The 22,428-nt window shown below is 45.0% G+C and overlaps 1 protein-coding gene across 2 annotated transcripts in view; it reads left to right on the top strand.

Annotated features, from left to right (window-relative positions):
* The window catches only part of PLCD4 (phospholipase C delta 4), a 121,093-nt gene extending 100,876 nt beyond the window's left edge, over positions 1-20,217 (top strand). For both annotated transcript variants that reach the window (XM_089662589.1, XM_089662588.1), the window contains 5 exons: positions 78-194; positions 5,870-6,048; positions 8,364-8,499; positions 16,226-16,375; positions 19,732-20,217. In XM_089662589.1, the coding sequence (XP_089518715.1) occupies positions 78-194; positions 5,870-6,048; positions 8,364-8,499; positions 16,226-16,375; positions 19,732-19,847 (698 nt within the window). In that variant the 3' untranslated portion in view covers positions 19,848-20,217. The remainder of the gene's footprint in view (positions 1-77; positions 195-5,869; positions 6,049-8,363; positions 8,500-16,225; positions 16,376-19,731) is intronic.
* Positions 20,218-22,428: the final 2,211 nt, after the last annotated feature.

Here is a 22,428-nt window from a genome sequence, read left to right as displayed (position 1 = left end):
ATTATTTTTATATGGGTAAAATGTTTTTTTATTTTTATTTTTGTCTAATCCAGCTCTGTCTTATCTGATTGCATTAGGTAATGAGTTTGTCCGACATAACGCTTGGCAGCTGACGCGGATTTACCCCACTGGGCTCAGGACGGACTCTTCCAATTACAACCCGCAGGAAATGTGGAATGTTGGGTGCCAAATGGGTGAGGTTCATATTCCATCAGGAGATAAGAATTTTAACCAATCTCTGACCTTCCGCAGTACAATTAGTGCGACAGGTCAACTCATACAGGAACAATCATGTACCTGTACGTCAGAATGTATGCGCGGACCCAGAAGACTGTGCTGTCATTGGCTGCAGCACAAGCTAATCAGCAGGTGACAGCCAATGATTTATGGCTGGGATCCACTGATAGGATGAGTGAATGACAGGAGAGAGCCCTGTGTTGGTAAACAACACAGAGCTCCCTTCATACAGCAGCGATGTGCTTTTTTTTTTCTCCCTGCAAAGCAGGGAGTACAAACTGGCACATTGCTTAGTAAAGCAGCACTCAGTACACATGTATTAGTGTCACTGGGAATGTCAGTGGCAGTTAGTCAGTTCCCCTCAGCATCAGTTAGTATCAGATTGCCCACCACACTATCGCAGTCCCGCTACAGGTTGCTGATCACCGCCACCATTACCAGTATTAAAAAAAAAAACTAAATAAATAAAAATTCCAGTATCTACAGTATACTATAGTTTGTAGATGCTATCATTTTCATGCAAACCAATCAATATACACTTATTAGGATTTTTTTGTACCTAGGACATGTAGCAGAATACATTTTGGCCACAATGTATGAAGAAATTTGATTTATTTAAATGTTTTTATTGGATATTTTTTATAGCAAAAAGTAGAAAATATTGTTTTTTTTCTCAAAATGTTGGGTCTTTTTTTTCATTTATATTCCAAAGAATGAAAAAGCCCAGCGGTGATCATGTACCACCAAAAGAAAGATCTATTTGTGTGAAAAAAAAAAATATAAATTTTGTTTGCATACAGCATTGAAGGACCGCGCAATAGGCAGTTAAAGTAGCGCAGAAAATGCCGAAAATGGCCTGGGGGGTAAAATCTTCAAGAGCTGAAGAGGTTAAGAAATTTTAACCCCCCCCCCCAAATAAAAAGTAATATATTGCAGCTTGCAGTCATTAGATGAGGTGGTTGCATTAGTTTTCTATTTTTGGCTTTTGTCTCCTTTTCACCTGGTTAATATTAATGTTTACGCTGTGGGAAACTAGTGCACTAGGACGCACATGTTTTGCATTGCAAAACTGGTGCAGGTACATTTTACATTTTAAAAAATCTATACTGGATGGGGGTGCGTTTCCCTACTCACCATCTGGCCAATTGATGAATCTAAAATATATAACCTTTTAGCCAAAACGTATGAAGAAATTTGATTTATTTAAATGTTTTTATTGGATATTTTTTATAGCAAAAAGTAGAAAATATTGTTATTTTTCTCAAAATGTTGGGTCTTTTTTTTCATTTATATTCCAAAGAATGAAAAAGCCCAGCGGTGATCATGTACCACCAAAAGAAAGCTCTATTTGTGTGAAAAAAAATGATATAAATTTTGTTTGCATACAGCATTGCAGGACCGCGCAATAGGCAGTTAAAGTAGCACAGTGCCAAAAACTGCCAAAAATTGCCTGGTCATGAAGGGGGTAAAACCTTCAAGAGCTGAAGAGCTTAATAACTTTTAATGCCCCCCCCCCCCAAAAAAAAAAAAAGTAATATAAAGCCACTTACCAGTCATTAGATGAGGTGGTTGCATTAGTTTTCTATTTTTGGCTCCTTTTCACCTGGTTAATATTTTAATGTTTGCACTGTGGGCAACCAGTGCACTAGGACGCACATGTTTTGCATTGCAAAACTGGTGCAGGTACATTTTTCATTTTAAAAAATCTATACTGGACGGGGGAGCATTTCCCTACCAGGGGCGGACTGACCATTTGGAAACTCTGGCATTGCCTGAGGGCCCGGGGTCAGTAGGGGGCCCCTATGAGATGTCCCTGGTACCTTTTTCATAGGCTTTTTTGAGTTTGGGCAAGGACACAGGGGCCCCATGTTCCCCTATTGCCCGGGGGTCCCATGAGTTGTCAGTCCGCCCCTGTTCCCTACTCACCATCTGGCCAATTGATGAATCTAAAATATATAACCTTTTGGCCAAAATGTATGAAGAAATTTGATTTATTTAAATGTTTTTATTGGATATTTTTTATAGCAAAAAGTAGAAAATATTGTTTTTTTTCTCAAAATGTTGGGTCTTTTTTTCATTTATATCCCAAAGAATGAAAAAGCCCAGCGGTGATCATGTACCACCAAAAGAAAGCTCTATTTGTGTGAAAAAAAATGATATAAATTTTGTTTGCATACAGCATTGCAGGACCGCGCAATAGGCAGTTAAAGTAGCACAGTGCCAAAAACTGCCAAAAATTGCCTGGTCATGAAGGGGGTAAAACCTTCAAGAGCTGAAGAGCTTAATAACTTTTAATGCCCCCCCCCCCCAAAAAAAAAAAGTAATATAAAGCCACTTACCAGTCATTAGATGAGGTGGTTGCATTAGTTTTCTATTTTTGGCTCCTTTTCACCTGGTTAATATTTTAATGTTTGCACTGTGGGCAACCAGTGCACTAGGACGCACATGTTTTGCATTGCAAAACTGGTGCCGGTACATTTTTCATTTTAAAAAATCTATACTGGACGGGGGAGCATTTCCCAACCAGGGGCGGACTGACCATTTGGAAACTCTGGCATTGCCTGAGGGCCCGGGGTCAGTAGGGGGCCCCTATGAGATATCCCTGGTACCTTTTTCATAGGCTTTTTTGAGTTTGGGCAAGGACACAGGGGCCCCATGTTCCCCTATTGCCCGGGGGCCCCATGAGTTGTCAGTCCGCCCCTGTTCCCTACTCACCATCTAGCCAATTGATGAATCTAAAATATATAACCTTTACTCAAATATATAAAAAATTTATTCTCAGCTGTAATTAATGCCTACTGGAGTGGAATGTACTGCGCACAATGTAACTAAATACCATTGCAATTATTTACCTTCCATCCAAATGGTTAAGAACACCAGACAAAATCAAATACAATACCGTTTTAGATGAAGTGACGGCATAAAAAGAGGCCCTGTAGTTTGATCATAAACCTATCAGCTTGAATATATAATCTCTATTAGGGCTCGTTCACACTAGGCTGTTTTGCCAACGCTTGCCAAACGCCCCTATAGCGTTTGGCAAGCGTTGGTCCGGTGTTTGCGGAGCGCTTTTAACGCTCGGCAAACGCTCCGCAAACGCCGCATGCGCGGTTTAGCGGAGGGTTGCTAGGCGTTTGCCGAGCGTTAATAACGCCCCACAAACGCCTATAATGCATTTGAGTGGTGTTACCGCTCCGCAAACGCCCCGCAACCGCGTCGCAACCGCACCGCAAACGCCGGCCGGGCGTTTGCGGAGCGGCACCATAGACGAGAATAGGAGGCTTCAAAGCCTCCTGACTCGACCAGAGGCGTCCGTTTTGCCGCGACGCAACGCGACGCGACGCAAACGCTCCTGTTAGAACAGCACCATGTGCTGTGATGTGCAGAGTTGGCAGAGGCGTTTGGGAAGCGGTAAAAACGCTTCCCAAACGCCTCTCTGCCGCCTGCACACAAGGCTAGTGTGAACGTAGCCTTAAGGACATGGAGTTACCCCGTGGACAAAACTAATTAGATGGTATAATCTATCTTGCTACAGATATATAATATGGGTACACTCATCCATGGGCTTAAATCTCAGCTTCTCATGGATAAGCCCCATACATCACCATATCCACCAAAAATACCTCACTGTCTTGAGAAATGCAAATGATGTACTGTAAAACGCAGTACAGACCTCTCCAAAAAAAAAAAAAAGGGGGGAGAGGAGTAAATACCATGTGCATCCAAAAAGTGCTCCCAAAGAAAAAAATAAATTCTATGTTTCACTACACAAAACAGAGCTTCATCAGGAGTATAAAGAATTAAAATACTGTATATACTCGAGTATAAGCCGACCCGAATATAAGCCGAGGTACCTAATTTTACCACAAAAAACTGGGAAAAGCTATTGACTCGAGTATAAGCCGAGGGGGGAGGAATAGTGCCCCATCGTTGGTGTCAGTGGGGGGAGGAATAGTGCCCCATCGTTGGTGTCAGTGGGGGGAGGAATAGTGCCCCATCGTTGGTGTCAGTGGGGGGAGGAATAGTGCCCCATCATTGGTGTCAGTGTGGGAGGAATAGTGCCCCATCGTTGGTGTCAGTGGGGGGAGGAATAGTGCCCCATCGTTGGTGTCAGTGGGGGGAGGAATAGTGCCCCATCGTTGGTGTCAGTGGGGGGAGGAATAGTGCCCCATCATTGGTGTCAGTGTGGGAGGAATAGTGCCCCATCGTTGGTGTCAGTGGGGGGAGGAACAGTGCCCCATCGTGTCAGTGGGGGAGGAATCGTGCCCCATCGTTGGTGTCAGTGGGGGGAGGAATAGTGCCCCATCATTGGTGTCAGTGTGGGAGGAATAGTGCCCCATCATTGGTGTCAGTGGGGGGAATAGTGCCCCATCATTGGTGTCAGTGGGAGGAATAGTGCCCCATCATCGGTGTCAGTGGGAGGAATAGTGCCCCATCATTGGTGTCAGTGGGGGGAATAGTGCCCCATAATTGGTGTCAGTGGGGGGAATAGTGCCCCATCATTGGTGTCAGTGTGGGAGGAATAGTGCCCCATCGTTGGTGTTAGTGGGGGGGAGGAATACTGCCCCATCGTTGGTGTCAGAGGGGGGAGGAATCGTGCCCCATCATTGGTGTCAGTGGGGGGAGGAATAGTGCCCCATCGTTGGTGTCAGTGGGGGGAGGAATAGTGCCCCATCGTTGGTGTCAGTGGGGGGAGGAATAGTGCCCCATCGTTGGTGTCAGTGGGGGGAGGAATAGTGCCCCATAGTTGGTGTCAGTGGGGGGAGGAATAGTGCCCCATCGTTGGTGTCAGTGGGGGGAGGAATAGTGCCCCATCGTTGGTGTCAGTGGGGGGAGGAATAGTGCCCCATCGTTGGTGACCCCTGCTCCAGCCTGGGCTCACTCGCTCCCTCCCTCTCCCATGGTACACACTTACCGGTCAGATGTCTTCCTTCTCCGGCCGCTCTCCTCCTGTTCACTCGCTCGATCTTCGCGGTGCCGCTTGGCTCCTCCTCTCCAAGCTCCACCTCCTCGCCGGTGATTGGGCGCCTGTGTGCCTCTCCTGAGCTACAGTTCCGGCGGCCAATCACCGGCGAGGATTGATCCCGGGGGTGTGTCCAGATGACAGGGACGGCATGTCATCTGCAGACGTTGACTCGAGTATAAGCCGAGGGGGCCGTTTTTCAGCACAAAAAATGTGTTGAAAAACTCAGCTTATACTCGAGTATATACGGTAGGTCACATGGTGAATGGAAGTTGTGCTCAGCTGCACATGGTGGCAAAATGTCACCTATCATTTGTTTCACCTCTATATATAGAGATAGCCATTAAAATGGGCCCATGCTCAGTTCCTCAACAGATATCATCTTGTAGACAAAAAACTGCACATTTTTCATTTTATTTGCAGTGTTTGCAGTCCATAAAAATTGTATGGGTTTCCTTACCATGAATGCGCAATTTACTTCACAATAATGGCTGTGCGGTAACACACGGTAGCATAGCGGAAAAGTATAAAGAGATCCCTAAGTGTATTTTTAATGTACTTTCCATGCCTCTACAGTCCTCCCTAAGCGTCACTACTTATGTTCAAACACTCAATTAAGTTAAAAAAGCTAATGGAAATGGCAGTAACAACTGTCCTTTGATTCCTCAGTGGCGCTGAATTTCCAGACAGCCGGGGTGGAGATGGATCTGAATGATGGACTTTTCCAGCAGAACGCCTGTTGCGGCTACATCCTAAAACCCCCCTTCTTGAGAAGTGCAGACACCAACTTCAACCCGGACCAACCTCAGGACACCGCGGGGTATTCTCCGGTCATACTGTCCATACAGGTAAAGGTCTCTGTAGCCAGAAAGTAAAATGGTTCTGCATTCTTTATATGTTAACCCGTCTCTATATATGTAGCATTGCGGAAGTGGACCGTCTTCCAAGGTGCTGTATATATGAGCACTGGCGGTTGTGCTGCGCACTCCCGCCGGAGAGACCAAGCTGGCACTGACAGCTCTGGGTTTCATACTTATGACAGGGATAGCGAAAACCTGCTCTCAATCATGCCTGTGATTGGCTATCACAGTGAACAATCAGTATATCCTGCTCTTTTCTCTGGTTCTCCATGGAGAAAAAAAAAGATACATTGTATCTTTTTCGGCTCCATGCACACGGGGCGTTTTGATAACACTGGTAACGTTAGCTGTGTTTTTTTTAGCGTTTTTGCATCAGCGTTCAGTGGAGTTTTGCGGTGTTTTGCCGCGTTTTCCCACGTTATTACGTGTTTGCATTTTTAAGCATTTTTTTAACCCCCCAAAATTCTTTTGGGTCAAAAAAAGTCCCAAAATGCTGCTTTTTGCCGCATTTTTCTGCGTTAGAGCGTTTTTACAGCTAGAAACCCACTAGTTCAGAGTTTTTTTTCCAGCCACAAAACGCCCCAGCCAAAAAAACGCTGATTCCAGTCTATGTGTGTATGGACACATAGGATAACATGCTGGGGGGTTTACTGGCTGTAGAAAAAAAATGTCAAAAGCCAAAAACAGCCGCTGTAAAAATATCAAGTGTGCATGAGGACTTAAAAAAAAAACAAAATACTTGCATTTAAAAAAAAAAAATATTAAAAAAGATAAAATAGAGCAGGACTTGACCTCAGGGTTGAAGGTCAACGTCGGGTTCACAGACTAGGAGGCAAAGGTCACAGATTTAGAATTTTCTTTTGTCACTTGTGACATCATTGCTTACTACGTGTGAAATTTGCGGATGATCACAGAGGTCACATGGTACAGGGCTATTCATGACAGCCTTGTACCATGCTACAAGCTGTGACCAATCACAACTCGCACAGTATTTCTCAATGGCTGTAAGAATGCAGCCAGAGAGAAGGAGAAATGATTGCTTTTACAGCCTTTATGGGAGTAAAAGCAATCAGTGTAAAAAAAGAAAAAAAAATCTTCATCACCCCCCACAAGTAGTACGGTGTCACTATGTTTAAAAAAAAACAAAAACATAAATAATAATATGGAAAAAATGTATAACATTTTTTTGAAAAATTATAATTTTGGGTTATAAACTAATTTGGATTATTTTGTTTTTACTAAAGAGGTAGATGAATACATTTTAGCTAAGATTTATGAAGAAAGATTATTTATTTGCAAAATTTTATAAGAAAAACCCTTTTTTATTTCAAAATGTTTGGACTTTTTCATTTATATAGCAAAAAAATAAAAATCCCAGCGGTGAATAAATACCACCAAAATAAAGTTTTATCTGTCTCAAAAAAATGCTACAAAATTCGTATGGGTACAGTGTTGCATGACCACGCAATTGTCATTCAAAGTGTGATAGCGCTGAAAGCTGAAAAATTGGCCCGGACTGGAAGGGGGTGAAAGTGTCCGGACTTGAAGTGGTTAAGGCACAACCAGGGGTGGACTGACAACTCATGGGGCCCCCGGGCAATAGGGGATCATGGGGCCCCTGTGTCCTTGCCCAAACTCAAAAAAGCCTATGAAAAAGGTACCAGGGACATCTCATGGGGCCCCCTACTGACCCCGGGCCCTCGGGCAGTGCCCGAGTTTCCAAATGGTCAGTCCGCCCCTGGGCACAACAGGCAACGAGGTGTAAACCCCCCACAGTACAATTTCCTCTGATAGACAGACATCTCAGCTAAAAGAGTCCTCAGTGGAAGATTTCACCTCTATTTTTGTTCTGGTCACAGCTCAGAATCTTGGATTTCCCATCACTTTCATTCCTGGTGACAACGGCCACTAGGACAAATAGAAAGGATGTGCATAGGGTTCCTAACCATTCTCTACTCTACGCAAAGCAAAAAAAAGTGTTGGCGTTGGACACACCTTTTGTCCAGGTTCACACTTATGCGTTTTGAGGCGCGTTATGCAGAAACGCAATACAGTCCATTTACCATGATTTCCTATGGGTGGAGTTTACATTTCCGCTTTTTCAACCGGTACAATTTTTGAAAGGGTCAAGGACATTTTTAAACGCAAAACGGTGCGTATGGGAACAATAGACTTACATGGAGACGCTGCAGAAATGCATGTAGTGCGATTTTATTTGTAAAAACATTAATGACCAGATTCTATATAATTTATCTTTTAATATCGTTTTGATAATTCCTCTAAAATGATGTCATTGAATGCAGGTGATTAGTGCTCAGCAGCTGCCTAAGGTGGAGAACAGTAAGGAGGGCTCCATTGTAGATCCTCTGGTAAGAGTGGAGATCTTTGGTGCTCCCATCGACCAAACGAAGCAGGAAACCAAGTATATAGATAACAATGGTGAGTTATGTGGATTCTCGCCACCATCAGGTCATCAATTCATTTCATTCTACTTACTTTACTATCAATTGGCTTGGGCAATAGGGTAATGGTTTTCAGCCAATGGCTTTCCCCTCTTACCCCATGGACCTTTCTGTTTGTTTGTGGGGCTGACCATCACAGCGATGGGCTAATGGTAAGACATGGGCCAGGGCCAATGACTAGGAAGCCATTTGCCACCTGCACAACCATCAGGTCATCAATTCATTTCATTCTACTTACTGTACTGTCAATTGGCTTGGGCAATGTGGTAATGGTTTTCAGCCAATGGCTTTCCTCTCTTACCCCATGGGCCTTTCTATGTGTTTGTGGGGCTGACCATCACAGCGATGGGCTCATAGTAAGACATGGGCTGGGGCCAATGACTAGGAAGCCATTTGCCACCTGCACAACCATCAGGTCATCAATTCATTTCATTCTACTTACTGTACTATCAATTGGCTTGGGCAATGTGGTAATGGTTTTCAGCCAATGGCTTTCCCCTCTTACCCCATGGGCCTGTTTGTTTGTGGGGCTGACCATCACAGCCATGGGCTAATGGTAAGACATGGGCCAGGGCCAATGACTAGGAAGCCATTTGACACTTGCACAACTATCAGGTCATCAATTCATTTCATTCTACTTACTGTACTATCAATTGGCTTGGGCAATGTGGTAATGGTTTTCAGCCAATGGCTTTCCTCTCTTACCCCATGGGCCTTTCTATGTGTTTGTGCGGCTGACCATCACAACGATGGGCTCATAGTAAGACATGGGCCAGGGCCAATGACTAGGAAGCCATTTGCCACCTGCACAACCATCAGGTCATCAATTCATTTCATTCTACTTACTGTACTGTCAATTGGCTTGGGCAATGTGGTAATGGTTTTCAGCCAATGGCTTTCCCCTCTTACACCATGGGCCTTTCTGTTTGTTTGTGGGGCTGACCATCACAGTGATGGGCTCATAGTAAGACATGAGCCGGGGCCAATGACTAGAAGCCATTTGCCACCTGTGCAACCATCAGGTCATCAATTCATTTCATTCTACTTACTGTACTATCAATTGGCTTGGGCAGTGTGGTAATGGTTTTCAGCCAATGGCTTTCCCCTCTTACCCCATGGGCCTTTCTATTTGTTTGTGGAGTTGACCGTCACAGCGATGGGCTAATAGTAAGACATGGGCCAGGGCCAATGACTAGGAAGCCATTTGCCACCTGCACAACCATCAGGTCATCAATTTATTTCATTCTACTTACTGTACTATCAATTGGCTTGGGCAATGTGGTAATGGTTTTCAGCCAATGGCTTTCCCCTCTTACCCCATGGGCCTGTTTGTTTGTGGGGCTGACCATCACAGCCATGGGCTAATGGTAAGACATGGGCCAGGGCCAATGACTAGGAAGCCATTTGACACTTACACAACTATCAGGTCATCAATTCATTTAATTCTACTTACTGTACTATCAATTGGCTTGGGCAATGTGGTAATGAATTTCAGCCAATGGCTTTCCCCCCTTACCCCATGGGCCTGTTTGTTTGTGGAGCTGACCATCACAGCGATGGGCTAATAGTAAGACATGGGCCAGGGCCAAGGACTAGGAAGCCATTTGCCACCTTCACCATTGATTTTGGAGGTACAGTGGAACAACGCAAGGGATCATATACTGTACACTGTACAGGCTATTCTTAAGAAGTAAGACTTACAAAAATGTCCTCACAGGCCTGCTTTAATTTCAGGCAGCTAATTATGCATTGTTATTAATACAGGTGTTTATACACCAATCAACCATAACGTTATGACCACCCACCTAATACTAAGTAGGTTCCCCTTTTGCTGCCAAAATAGCCCTGACCTGTCAAGGCATGGTGGACTCCAGTAGACCTCTGAAGGTATGCTGTGGTATCTGGCACCAAGCTGTTAGTAGCAGATCCTTTAAGTCCTGTAAGTTGCAGGTGGGGCCTCCATGGATTAGAATTGTTTTTCCAGCACATCCTACAAATGCTCAATGGGATTGAGATCTGGAGGATTTGGAAGCCACGTCAACACCTCAAACTCAATGTTGTGTTCCTCAAACCATTTTTGAACAATTTTTGCACTGTGGCAGGGCTAATTATCCTGCTGAAAGAGGCCACTGCCATCAGGGAATGCTGTTTCCAGGAAGAGGTGTCCTTGGTCACCAACAATGTTTAGGTAGGTGGAACGGTGTCAAGTAAGATCCAGATGGATGGCAGGAGCCAAAGATTCCCAGCAGAACATTGCCCAAAGCATCACACTGCCTCTGCTGGCCTGTCTTCTTACCATACTGCACCCTGGTGCCATCTCTTCCCCAGGTAAGTGACGCACACACATACCTGACCATCCATGATGTGAAAGAAAACATGATTCCTCAGACCTGGCCACCTTCTTCCATTACTCCATGGTCCAGTACTGTTGCCCATTGTAGGAGCTTTTGGCTGTGGACACGGGAGAGCATAGGCACCCTGACCGGTCTGCAGATATACAGCTCCATACACCGCAAACTGAGATGCCAATTCTTTCTGCTTTCAACACATCAACCTCAGGGACAACATGTTTACATGCTGCCTAATATATCCCACCCACTTTCAAATGCCATTTTAATGAGATAATCAATGTTCTACACTTAACCTGGTAGTGGTCATAAAGTTATGGCTGACTGGTGTAGTACCAGCAATTTACATTCACATCAGTCCCCGCCTTCATTACCTGCAGCGGCCAGAGCCTGTTCTTCATCTAATCCTTCCTTCTTCTGTTCCACCACTTTGCCAAGGCTGGGAGGCAGCACTTGCTGAGGCCATGAGATTCAGTATAATTGGGAGGTATAAGGGCTGGGAGGTGCTGGTACCTAGTTCTGGTGCATTCCGCCACAAAAAAGGCCTGGATGTGACATTGTTTTTTGTATCTCTTTCCCATTAGAGTCAACAAATGTAACTTTTATTGGCATTCCAATCAAACATAAAATAATTGAAAATATATACAGTGTTGCACTGCCAAACAAAAAAAATGATATACTACAATACACCTCCCACACTATGTACAATCAGTAATGTGAGTCAAATATATACAGTGACTTGAAAAAGTATTCATAGCCCTTGAAATTTCCACATTTTGTCACGTTACAACCAAAAACGTAAATTTATTTTATTGTGAATTTATGTGATAGACCAACACAAAGTGGCACATAATTGTGAAGTGAAAAGAAAATGAGAAATGGTTTTTAACATTTTTTAACCAATAAATATCTGAAAAGTGTGACGTGCATTTGTTTTAAGCCCCCTTTACTCTGATACTCTTAACTAAAATCTAGTGGAACCAATTGCCTTCAGAAGTCACCTAATTAGTAAATAGAGTCCACCTGTGTGTCATGTAATCTCAGTATAAATACAGCTGTTCTGTGAAGCCCTCAGAGGTTTGTTAGAGAACATTAGTGAACAAACAGCATCATGAAGGCCAAGGAACACACCAGACAGGTCAGGGATAAAGTTGTGGAGAAGTTTAAAGCAGGGTTAGGTTATAAAAATATCCCAAGCTTTGACCATCTCATGGAGCACTGTTCAATCCATCATCCGAAAATGGAAAGAGTACGGCACAACTGCAAACCTACCAAGACAAGGCCGTCCACCTAAACTGAGAGGTCGGGCAAGGAAAGCATTCATCAGAGAAGCAGCCAAGAGGCCCATGGGAACTCTGGAGGAGCTGCAGAGATCCACAGCTCAGGGGGGATAATCTGTCCACAGGGCAATTATTAGTCGTGCACTCCACAAATCTGGCCTTTATGGAAGAGTGGCAAGAAGAAAGCCATTGATGAAAGAAAGCCATAAGAAGTCCCGTTTGCAGTCTGGGAGAAGCCATGTGGGGGACACAGCAAACATGTGGAAGAAGGGGCTCTGGTCAGATGAGACCAAAATTTAACTTTTTGGCCTAAAAGCAAAATGCTATGTGTGGGGGAAAACTAACACTGCACATCACCCTGAACACACCATCCCCACTGTGAAACATGGTGGTGGCAGCAACATGTTGCGGAGATGCTTTGCTTCAGCAGGGACAGGGAAGCTGGTCAGAGTTGATGGGAAGACGGATGGATCCAAATACAGGGCAATCTTAGAAGAAAACCTGTTAGAGTCTGCAAAAGACTTGAGACCGGGGCGGAGGTTCCCCTTCCAGCAGGACAACGACCCGAAACATCCAGCCAGAGATACAATGGAATGGTTCAGATCAAAGCATCTTCATGTGTTAGAATGGCCCAGTCACAGTCCAGACCTAAATCCAATGGAGAATCTGAGGCAAGACTTGAAAATTGCTGTTCCCAGACACTCTCCATCCAATCTGACAGCTTGAGCGATTCTGCAAAGAAGAATGGGCAGAAATGTCCCTCTCTAGATGTGCAAAGCTGGCAGAGACATCCCCAAAAAGACTTGCAGCTGGAATTGCAGAGAAAGGGGGTCCTACAAAGTATTGACTCCGGGGGGCTGAAAACAAATGCCTCCACACTTTTCACACATTTATTTGTAAAATATTTTGAAAACCATTTCTCATTTTCCTTCCACTTCACAATTACGTGCCACTTTGTGTTGGTCTATCACATCCAATCCCAAAAAAATACATTGACGTTTTTGGTTGTAACATGACAACACGGGGGACATTTCAAGGCGGATGAATACTTTTCCAAGGCACTGTAGATTTACCACAATAAAATAAGCCATATGAATAATAAAGTGAATTCTATACACTCATCGGCCACTTTATCAGGTGCACCTTGCTAGTCCCGGGTTGGACCCCCTTTTGCCTTCAGAACTGCCTTCATTCTTCGTGGCATAGATTCCACAAGGATTCAGAGATTTTGGTCCATATTGACATGATAGCATCCCGCAGTTGCTGCAGATTTGTCGGTTACACATCCATGATGTGAATCTCCTGTTCCACCACATCCCAAAGGTGCTCTATTGGATGGAGATCTGGTGACGGTGGAGGACATTGGAGTACAGGGACCTCATTGTCATGTTCAAGAAACCAGTTGGAGATGATTTGAGCTTTGTGACATGGTGCATTATCCTGCTGGAAGGAGCCATCCGAGGTGTGGTCTTCTGCTGCTGTAGCCCATCTGCTTCAAGGTTCAACGTGTTGTGCGTTCAGAGATGGTATTCTGCATACCTTGGTTGTAACGAGTGGTTATTTGAGTTACTGTTTCCTTTCTATCCTCTGGAACCAGTCTGCCCATTCTCCTCTGACCTCAACAAGGAATTTTCATCCACACAACTGCCACTCAATTGGATATTTTCTCTTTTTCGGACCATTCTCTGTAAACCCTAGAGATGATTGTGTGTCAAAATCCCAGTAGATCAGCAGTTTTTGAAATACTCAGACCAGCCCTTCTGGCATCAACAACCATGCCACGTTCAAAGTCACTTAAATCCCCTTTCTTCCCCATTCTGATGCTCGGTTTGAACTTCAGCAAGTCGTCTTCACTGCGTCTACACGCATAAATGCATTGAGTTGCTGCCATGTGATTGGCTGATTAGCAATTTGTGTTACCAAGAAATTGAACAGGTGTACCTAATAAAGTGGCCGGTGAGGGTATATACATCCGCTTTCAAACAAAATTGACAATTAAAGAGCTACAAATCACATCCCTCCCTAAGTCCTGGTTCACATTGATGTGAATTGTCATGCGATTTGACCGTTCAAATCGCATGGCAAATCGCATCCAATGATCGGCAATGGAACTGTTCTAATTGGTGTCGCACTGATTAAAAAAGTAGTTCTTGCACTTCTTTTGCCAATTTGGGGTGCGACTTACATAGACATCTGTGCATGAAGTCGAATCCAAAGTCGCACTGCCATCTGACCTTGAAATCATGTGACTTCAGGTGAAGTCGCATGCAGGGGTGGACTGACAAAAGGGATTGTCAGCACCCCCAGAAGTCCACCAGGTATGAGATAATAATGCTTACACCAGTCCAAGATAGACCTGTGCAGGGGCGGACTGACAACTCATGGGGCCCCCGGGCAATAGGGGATCATGGGGCCCCTGTGTCCTTGCCCAAACTCAAAAAAGCCTATGAAAAAGGTACCAGGGGCATCTCATGGGGCCCCTTACTGACCCCGGGCCCTCAGGCAGTGCCCGAGTTTCCAAATGGTCAGTCCGCCCCTGGTCGCACAATTTCAAGTGAAGTCGTATGATTTCAAAGTCGGATCCAGTGTGAACCACGGCTTATAGTCTTTGCTATGCATACATAATGAGAATGAGGTGAAAGCAATGATAAACGCTGAACCAGTCCAAGAACGTTTAGAAAAAAAAAAAAAAGCTCTTGTGCTGAATAGTTTGCAGGGACTATAATGCCCCTTCCACACCAATTTTAAAAAAAATGCAGTTCTTGGTGAGTTAGTGGTGCTTGGTGAACAGTTCTAGCCCCTGCCCCCCCCCCCCCAAACAAATTAAAAGTTAGCAGATACAAATACTAGGACACTTACCTGTCCAAGGATCCAGCGATGTCCTCAACCGAACCGATTCTTCAATCGGCTGCTGGCGCCGCCATCTTGACTAAGGGAAAGGGTTTTCTACTGTGCATGCACGGAGAGCGCTGCGCTTTGTGATTGGGCTGCAGTTCTTTGGGACCTGTGAAGTGTCCCAGTGGGCTGCGGGGGGGCAGACTTCAGGCTCAGTTCGTTGTGGCGAACTGAGCCAGAAGTGGGAGGGGGTACCTGTCAAAATGGGGTAACTGCTCCCCCCAAAAATTGCCAAATGTGTCAGCGGAGGGGGGGAGGAGGAGGTAGATCAGTCGAGCTTCCACTTTTGGGTAGAACTCTGCATTAATGAATCTATGTAATCAGGCCAGTGAATCCACTTGTGTCCCTGCCCCCCACATTCACACTCACTACAAGTATTTGACCTCTTATAACCAGGGGCGGACTGACAACTCATGGGGCCCCCGGGCAATAGGGGATCATGGGGCCCCTGTGTCCTTGCCCAAACTCAAAAAAGCCTATGAAAAAGGTACCAGGGACATCTCATGGGGCCCTTACTGACCCCGGGCCCTCGGGCAGTGCCCGAGTTTTAAAATAGTCAGTCCGCCCCTGCTTATAACAGGGGTGCCCAACTGGTGACCCTATAGCTGTTGCGAAACTACAAGTCCCATCATGCGTCTACCTTTGGGAGTCTTGCTTGTAACTGTCAATCTTGCAATGCCTCATGGGACTTTGGCAACAGCTGGAGGGTCGCTGGTTTGACACCCATGTCTTATAATAAACAGTTTAAGAATCGCTCAGGGTAAAGCTCTCCACTCCTTAGGTTTACAGTGTCAAGCAGGTAGGGTGTCCTCCGATCCGATGATCCCTTCACAATACAGGAAGGAACCCTTCTCTCCTCCTCCGCTCGGACCATGCATGCACTGTGTCATACCATTTATTATAAACACAAAGTGTTGCACTTACAGATATTGAAAAGTAGTGGCGCTTTAAGAAGCCAGTAATGCCGGAACGCTCCTGCATTCCACGGCTGAAGTCTGGCAAACCGGAGGTGACGCAATTAGCCCTACCCAACATGTTTCGTCCTCATGAAGTCATCAGGCCTGTGTTTATGTCTGTATCTTGGTAATCCGCTAATTCCTTTAGATGTGTCTCTGTAGAAAAGTTACATTCCACTGAAATCGTACATTAAGATTGTCTTTCTCTCCATCTACATTCGAAGGATTTAACCCAATGTGGAATGAAAAGTTGCAGTTTAAAATCCACGTTCCGGAGCTGGCCCTGGTAAGGTTCGTGGTGGAGGATTATGACAAGACGACAAGGAATGACTTTGTTGGACAATATACTCTACCCTTCAAGAATATCAAATCAGGTGAGTAATGTGACAGAGGGTGCGATCTGTCAGTGGTGTCAGCAGTTAAACCCCAGCTTAACCCCCGGTTCACATCAATTGGACTGTGCAGGTCGCGTTTTGCATGGGCACGAGAGCCCGTTCATTTGAAGGGACTCCCATGTCCGTGACACGCAGTCCCTGCACTTATAATGGCAACCGCCTGCGGATCCGCATTCCTCTGTGCTGGTGGTGCAGCTGCACGGATTTTCGTGTGGATCCACAGCGGCACCACCCGCACAGACACTGCAGAAAACGCTTAGGTGTGAACCTGGGGCAAGAGCTAATTGCCTGTTTTGTCTGAGGGAGAGAAGAAACACTTTTACCTACCCAATCCTCCGCTCCTCCAGCAAGCCGTGCTCCCCCCACAGTCTGGCAGTGTCAACACCAGCAATGCAGGGCTATGGATCTTGTGTTGGTCTTGATGACATCAGGATCCTAAACGGCTAGAGCTTGGGGGGAGAAGATGCTGCAAGGACTGGTCTACCTGCGGGGAGGAGTGCAGGATCAGGTAAGTAAGGGTCCTTTCACACGGGAGTTTTTAATCTTCAGTTCAGTCACATTTTTCAAAGAAAAAACAGATGAATCTACGTCCGTTTTTGCATCTGTTTTTCATCCGTCTACATCCGTTTTAATCCACCTTCATCCATTTACATCCATTTTTTCATTTGTTTTTCATCCGTTTATATCCGTTTTAATCCATCTTCATCCATCTACATCCATTTTAATCCACCTTCATCCGTCTACATCCGTTTTTTCATTTGTTTTTCATCCGTTTACATCCATTTTTGCATCTGTTTTTCATCCGTCTACATCCGTTTTAATCCATCTTCATCCGTCTACATCCGTTTTAATCCATCTTCATCCGTCTACATCCGTTTTAATTCACCTTCCTCCGTCTACATCCGTTTTAATCCATCTTCATCCATCTACATCCATTTTAATCCACCTTCATCCGTCTACATCCGTTTTTTCATCTGTTTTTCATCCGTTTACATCCGTTTTAATCCATCTTCATCCATCTACATCCGTTTTTTCATCAGTTTTTCATCCGTTTTAATCCATCTTCATCCGTCTACATACATTTTTGGTCCATTGACATCCGTTTTAAGGAAAGTTTTACATAACATGCTAATATGTGATGCATTCTGTACTAGCACATTATGACATTACCTCGCAGGGGACCTTATTTTTTTTTCTTGCGGTTTATTACCGCTTTAAACAAAATGCAATGTAACAACATTGTTACAATGTTAAAGTGGACCCCCATTTGAAAATAAATACTCATCTCATATATATAGTAGTACTTGTGGTCCTCAGAGGTGTCCTTTCTAATAGATTTTAAATGTTACTAAGCCCACAGCAGTACAATCAGTCTGTATTTGCAGTAAAGCATGCTTGTTATACTCACTGTGGAACCTAAGGGTTAATCCTCCGCATTGTGTAAAAAGGCTGTTTGATCCTGTCTTCTCTGAACCTCCCCTTCTTCTACTGTCCCCAGTCCATCTGCTGATAGAACAGGGCCTTGGGGGCAAGCTGCACATGCTCAGTTTAGTGTGTATGGGAGAGTGCATGTGATCAGCACAGGGCCAATCAACACTGTCCAGACAGAGGGTCTGGGGTCATGCAGCCTCATAGGACCATCAGAGGAGAATGAAAACTCCTCCTTTAAGCTTTAACCGGGGCTCTGCTGGACACTGACACTGCTGATGAGAAAAGGTATTAAGCAGTTTATATTTACTAAAATAATTGCATTTCCATGTTCTGTGTACTGTGGGAGACCGGATATAGTGAATGCACGGTCCGGGGAGAGTGGATATAGTGAATGCAGGGACCAGGGAGAGCGGATATAGTGAATGCAGGGTCTGGGAGACCAGATATAGTGAATGCAGGGTCCGGGGAGACCGGATATAATGAATGCAGGGTCCGGGGAGACCAGATATAGTGAATGCAGGGCCCAGGGAGACCAGATATAGTGAATGCAGGGTCCGGGAAGAGCAGATATAGTTAATGCAGGGTCCGGGGAGAGCGGATATAGTGAATGCAGCGTTCGGGAAGAGCGGATATAGTGAATGCAGGGTCCGGGGAGACCAGATATAGTGAATGCAGGGCCCAGGGAGACCAGATATAGTGAATGCAGGGTCCGGGGAGAGCGGATATAGTGAATGCAGGGTCCGGGGAGACCAGATATAGTGAATGCAGGGTCCGGGGAGACCAGATATAGGGAATGCAGGGTCTGGGAAAAACGGATATAGTGAATGCAGGGTCCGGGGAGACCGGATATAATGAATGCAGGGCCCGTGGAGACCAGATATAGTGAATGCAGGGTCCGGGGAGACAAGATGTAGTGAATGCAGGGTCCGGGGAGAGCAGTTATAGTGAATGCCGGGTCCGGGGAGACCAGATATAGTGAATGCAGGGTCCGGGGAGAGCAGATATAGTGAATGCCGGGTCCGGGGAGACCAGATATAGTGAATGCAGGGTCCGGGGATACCAGATATAGTGAATGCAGGGTCCGGGGAGACAAGATATAGTGAATGCAGGGTCCGGGGAGACCAAATATAGTGAATGCAGGGTCCTGGGAGACAAGATATAGTGAATGCAGGGTTCGGGGAGACCAAATATAGTGAATGCAAGGTCCGGGGAGACAAGATATAGTGAATGCAGGGTCTGGGGAGACAAGATATAGTGAATGCAGGGTCCGGGGGAGACAAGATATCGTGAATGCAGGGTCTGGGGAGACAAGATATAGTGAATGCAGGGTCTGGGGAGACAAGATATAGTGAATGCAGGGTCTGGGGAGACCAGATATAGTGAATGCAGGGTCTGGGGAGACAAGATATAGTGAATGCAGGGTCCGGGGGAGACCAGATATAGTGAATGCAGGGTCTGGGGAGACCAGATATAGTGAATGCAGGGTCTGGGGAGACCAGATATAGTGAATGCAGGGTCTGGGGAGACAAGATATAGTGAATGTAGGGTCCGTGGAGAGTGGATATAGTGAATGCGGGGTCTGGGGAGACCGGATATAGTGAATGCAGGGTCCGGGGAGACCAGATATAGTGAATGCAGGGCCCGGGGAGACAAGATATAGTGAATGCAGGGTCCGGGGAGACCAGATATAGTGAATGCAGGGCCCGGGGAGACCAGATATAGTGAATGCAGGGTCCGGGGAGACAAGATATAGTGAATGCAGGGTCCGGGGTTTAGTAACACTTTAAGATTACTTCACAGATCCAGAAGAGCCATCGGTTAGGCGATTAAACTTAAGCTTTGAGTATATTGTTTAATTCCATCTAATGATATTTAACGTTTCTTTTTTGTGCCCCATTACATAGGTTACCGCCATATACACCTCTTATCTAAAGACGGCATGAAGATTGCACCGGCCTCCCTGTTTGTTTTTATCCGTGTCACAGACACAGCAACTCTTGTACAGGGTACGGAGGTCTAAAAGGCTCCTCCCCCTCGTGACGCTCGATGTCTTCTATGCAGAGCCTCGGTGCCAGTCCTGAACGCCCGGCTTTATCGCTGTTTGTCCGGCTGCATTTTGCACATCCCTAGAGAACGCTAACTTGTACATATTATACATGTATAGTTATTTTTTACCTAATATTTATTGTACAGGTGTATATTCTGGTGCTATTCTATTTAAACTGTTTCTTTGCCTGATTAGCATCGCTGATGTTGCTGACTATGGACTATTACGCTGCCCCCTCCCCCCCCCCCCCCCCGCAGTATGAACAGTGTTATTGATCTCGCAGTGCAAGAAAGTGACGATAAACCGCGAAGTATTAAACACTATCTGAGTTCTCTGCTCTGAACCGGCGTGATCTGATTTATTCAGCAGTGTGTGCAATTGCAGTTTAACCACTTGCCTGCTGCCCTATAGCAGAAATACTGCTACAGGGCGACAGGGCTGCACAAAATCACACATATATATATGTGTATATATATATATATATATATACATGTGAGTTGCATTTCCAGGTAGGGAGTGCGTGCAAGCGCTGCCCTGTCCGCGCCGCCATTGGTGGCTAGGGATGTCAATCACTGGGTCCTGGCCAGACATTCTCCGCTGGCACCCAGCGATCATCGGGGGAAAGCTGGCAGGGGAGAGACCTGTATGTAAACAACACAAGTCTCTCTCCTGCCAGCAAGGACATGCTGCTGTGTATTTCTCTGCACAGCATGTCTCCCTAGTAAAACACACACAGCAAATCGTGTAAAACACAGCACACAGTTAACCCTTTGATCGCTCCAGATGTTAACCCCTTCCTGCCCAGTGGTATTAGTACATTGTCAGTGCTTTTTATTATCACTGATCACTGTATTGGTGTCACTGGGGATGTCAGTGGCAGTTAGTCAGTTCCCCCCTCCCAGTGTCAGAATGCCCGCCGCAGTCCCGCTATAAGTCGCTGATCGCCGCCATTACTGGTTTAAAAAAAAAATCCCAGTATCTATACCGCCATTTGTAAACGCTATAACTTTCAAATTAATTTATACATATTGGTATTTTTTTTTTTTATTAGCAAAGACATACATTTTGGCCTAAGTTTATGACGAAATATGATTTTTTTTTTATTGGATATGCTTTATAGCAAAAAGTCAAAAATATTATTATTTTTTTTTTAAAAATTGTCGGTCTTCTTTTGTTTATAGCGCAAAAAAATAAAAATGCACAGGCGATCAAATACCACCGAAAGAAAGCTCCATTTATGGGGAAAAAGGACATAAATTTCAATTTATGTCAGTTAAAGTAACGCAGCGCCATATCGCAAAAAATGGCCTGGTCAGGAAGGGGGGTAAATCCTCTGGAGGGCGAGGAGTTAACTAGTTATGAAAATATTTTTACTGATTCGACTTTTAACCCATCATGACCGGTGCTTTGTGTTTTTTTTCATGACCAACTGGGGTGAGAGAGCTTTAGGCGCTTGTTCACACCAGGAGGTGCATCAATGCGTGTGTTCCTGCACGACACAGAGGGGAGAACTCTGTTGAAACGGAAAGCTGATATAAATGGTCTGTTGGAAAGGGCAGCTGAAGTTAAAAATCTGTTGGAGAGAACTTATGAAACTGGTCTGTTGATGGAAGCTATCTGTTGGGGGAGAGAGCTGATGGAACTGCTCTGTTGAAGAGGACAACTGATGGAAACACTGTGTTGGAAGAGAGAGCCGAAGAGCCTACTATTTTGAGGAGGACAGCTGATAGAACCCCTCTTTTGGAAACCAGAGATAATGTACCTACTGTGTCAACGAGAGAACAGACGGCTGATGAACACTCTTTCTGTTGGTCTACTAGTTGCATCAAAGGACTGCTACAGGTTTATAAATGGGAAGCCTTAAAGGTTTTAGGGGTGTCAGGTCCTGGGCTACATAGCAGCTGTATTTCTATTGCAAAGCAAAGTCAAAGTGTTAAATAGATATCTATCACAACAGGTTCCCTTTTTAAAGAATATCTTGTTCTTTGTGATGATTACAGATATGATATGCTTGATGCTGATAGTCTCACTCTGGCTTTCCTCTGGCAACCAAAGTTACATAGTTAGTCTGGCTGAAAAAAAAAAAAGTCCATCCAGTTCAACCATGGAAAAAAAAAGTTATAATCCTACACCCACAGTTGATCCAGAGGAAGGCAAAAAAAAACCCAGCAAAGCATGATCCAATTTGCTCCTGCTGGGAAAAAAATTCCTTCCTGATTCCCCGAGAGGCAATCGGATATTCCCTGGATCAACTTTACCTATAAATGTTAGTAGCCAGTTATATTCTGTGTATCCAGAAGAATCCAGGACTTTCCTACAGCAATCCACTGAGCTGGCCACAACCAACTCTTGAGGGAGTCTATTCCACATTTACACAGCTCTCACTGTGAAGAAACCTTTCTGTGTTTGGAGATTACATTTCTTTTCCTCCAAAGTATGCAAGTATATGCATGACACTGACCAGAAACAGATCTATCAATAGTGGTATCATGCTTGTACCCAGGGGCGGACTGACAACTCATGGGGCCCCTGTGCAATAGGGGATCATGGGGCC

Source organism: Staurois parvus, unplaced genomic scaffold (genome assembly GCF_062004578.1).
Source record: "Staurois parvus isolate SC_StPar_1 unplaced genomic scaffold, SC_StPar_1.0 ptg001495l, whole genome shotgun sequence".
NCBI lineage: Eukaryota > Metazoa > Chordata > Amphibia > Anura > Ranidae > Staurois > Staurois parvus.
This window is presented reverse-complemented; position numbering and strand designations above follow the sequence as displayed.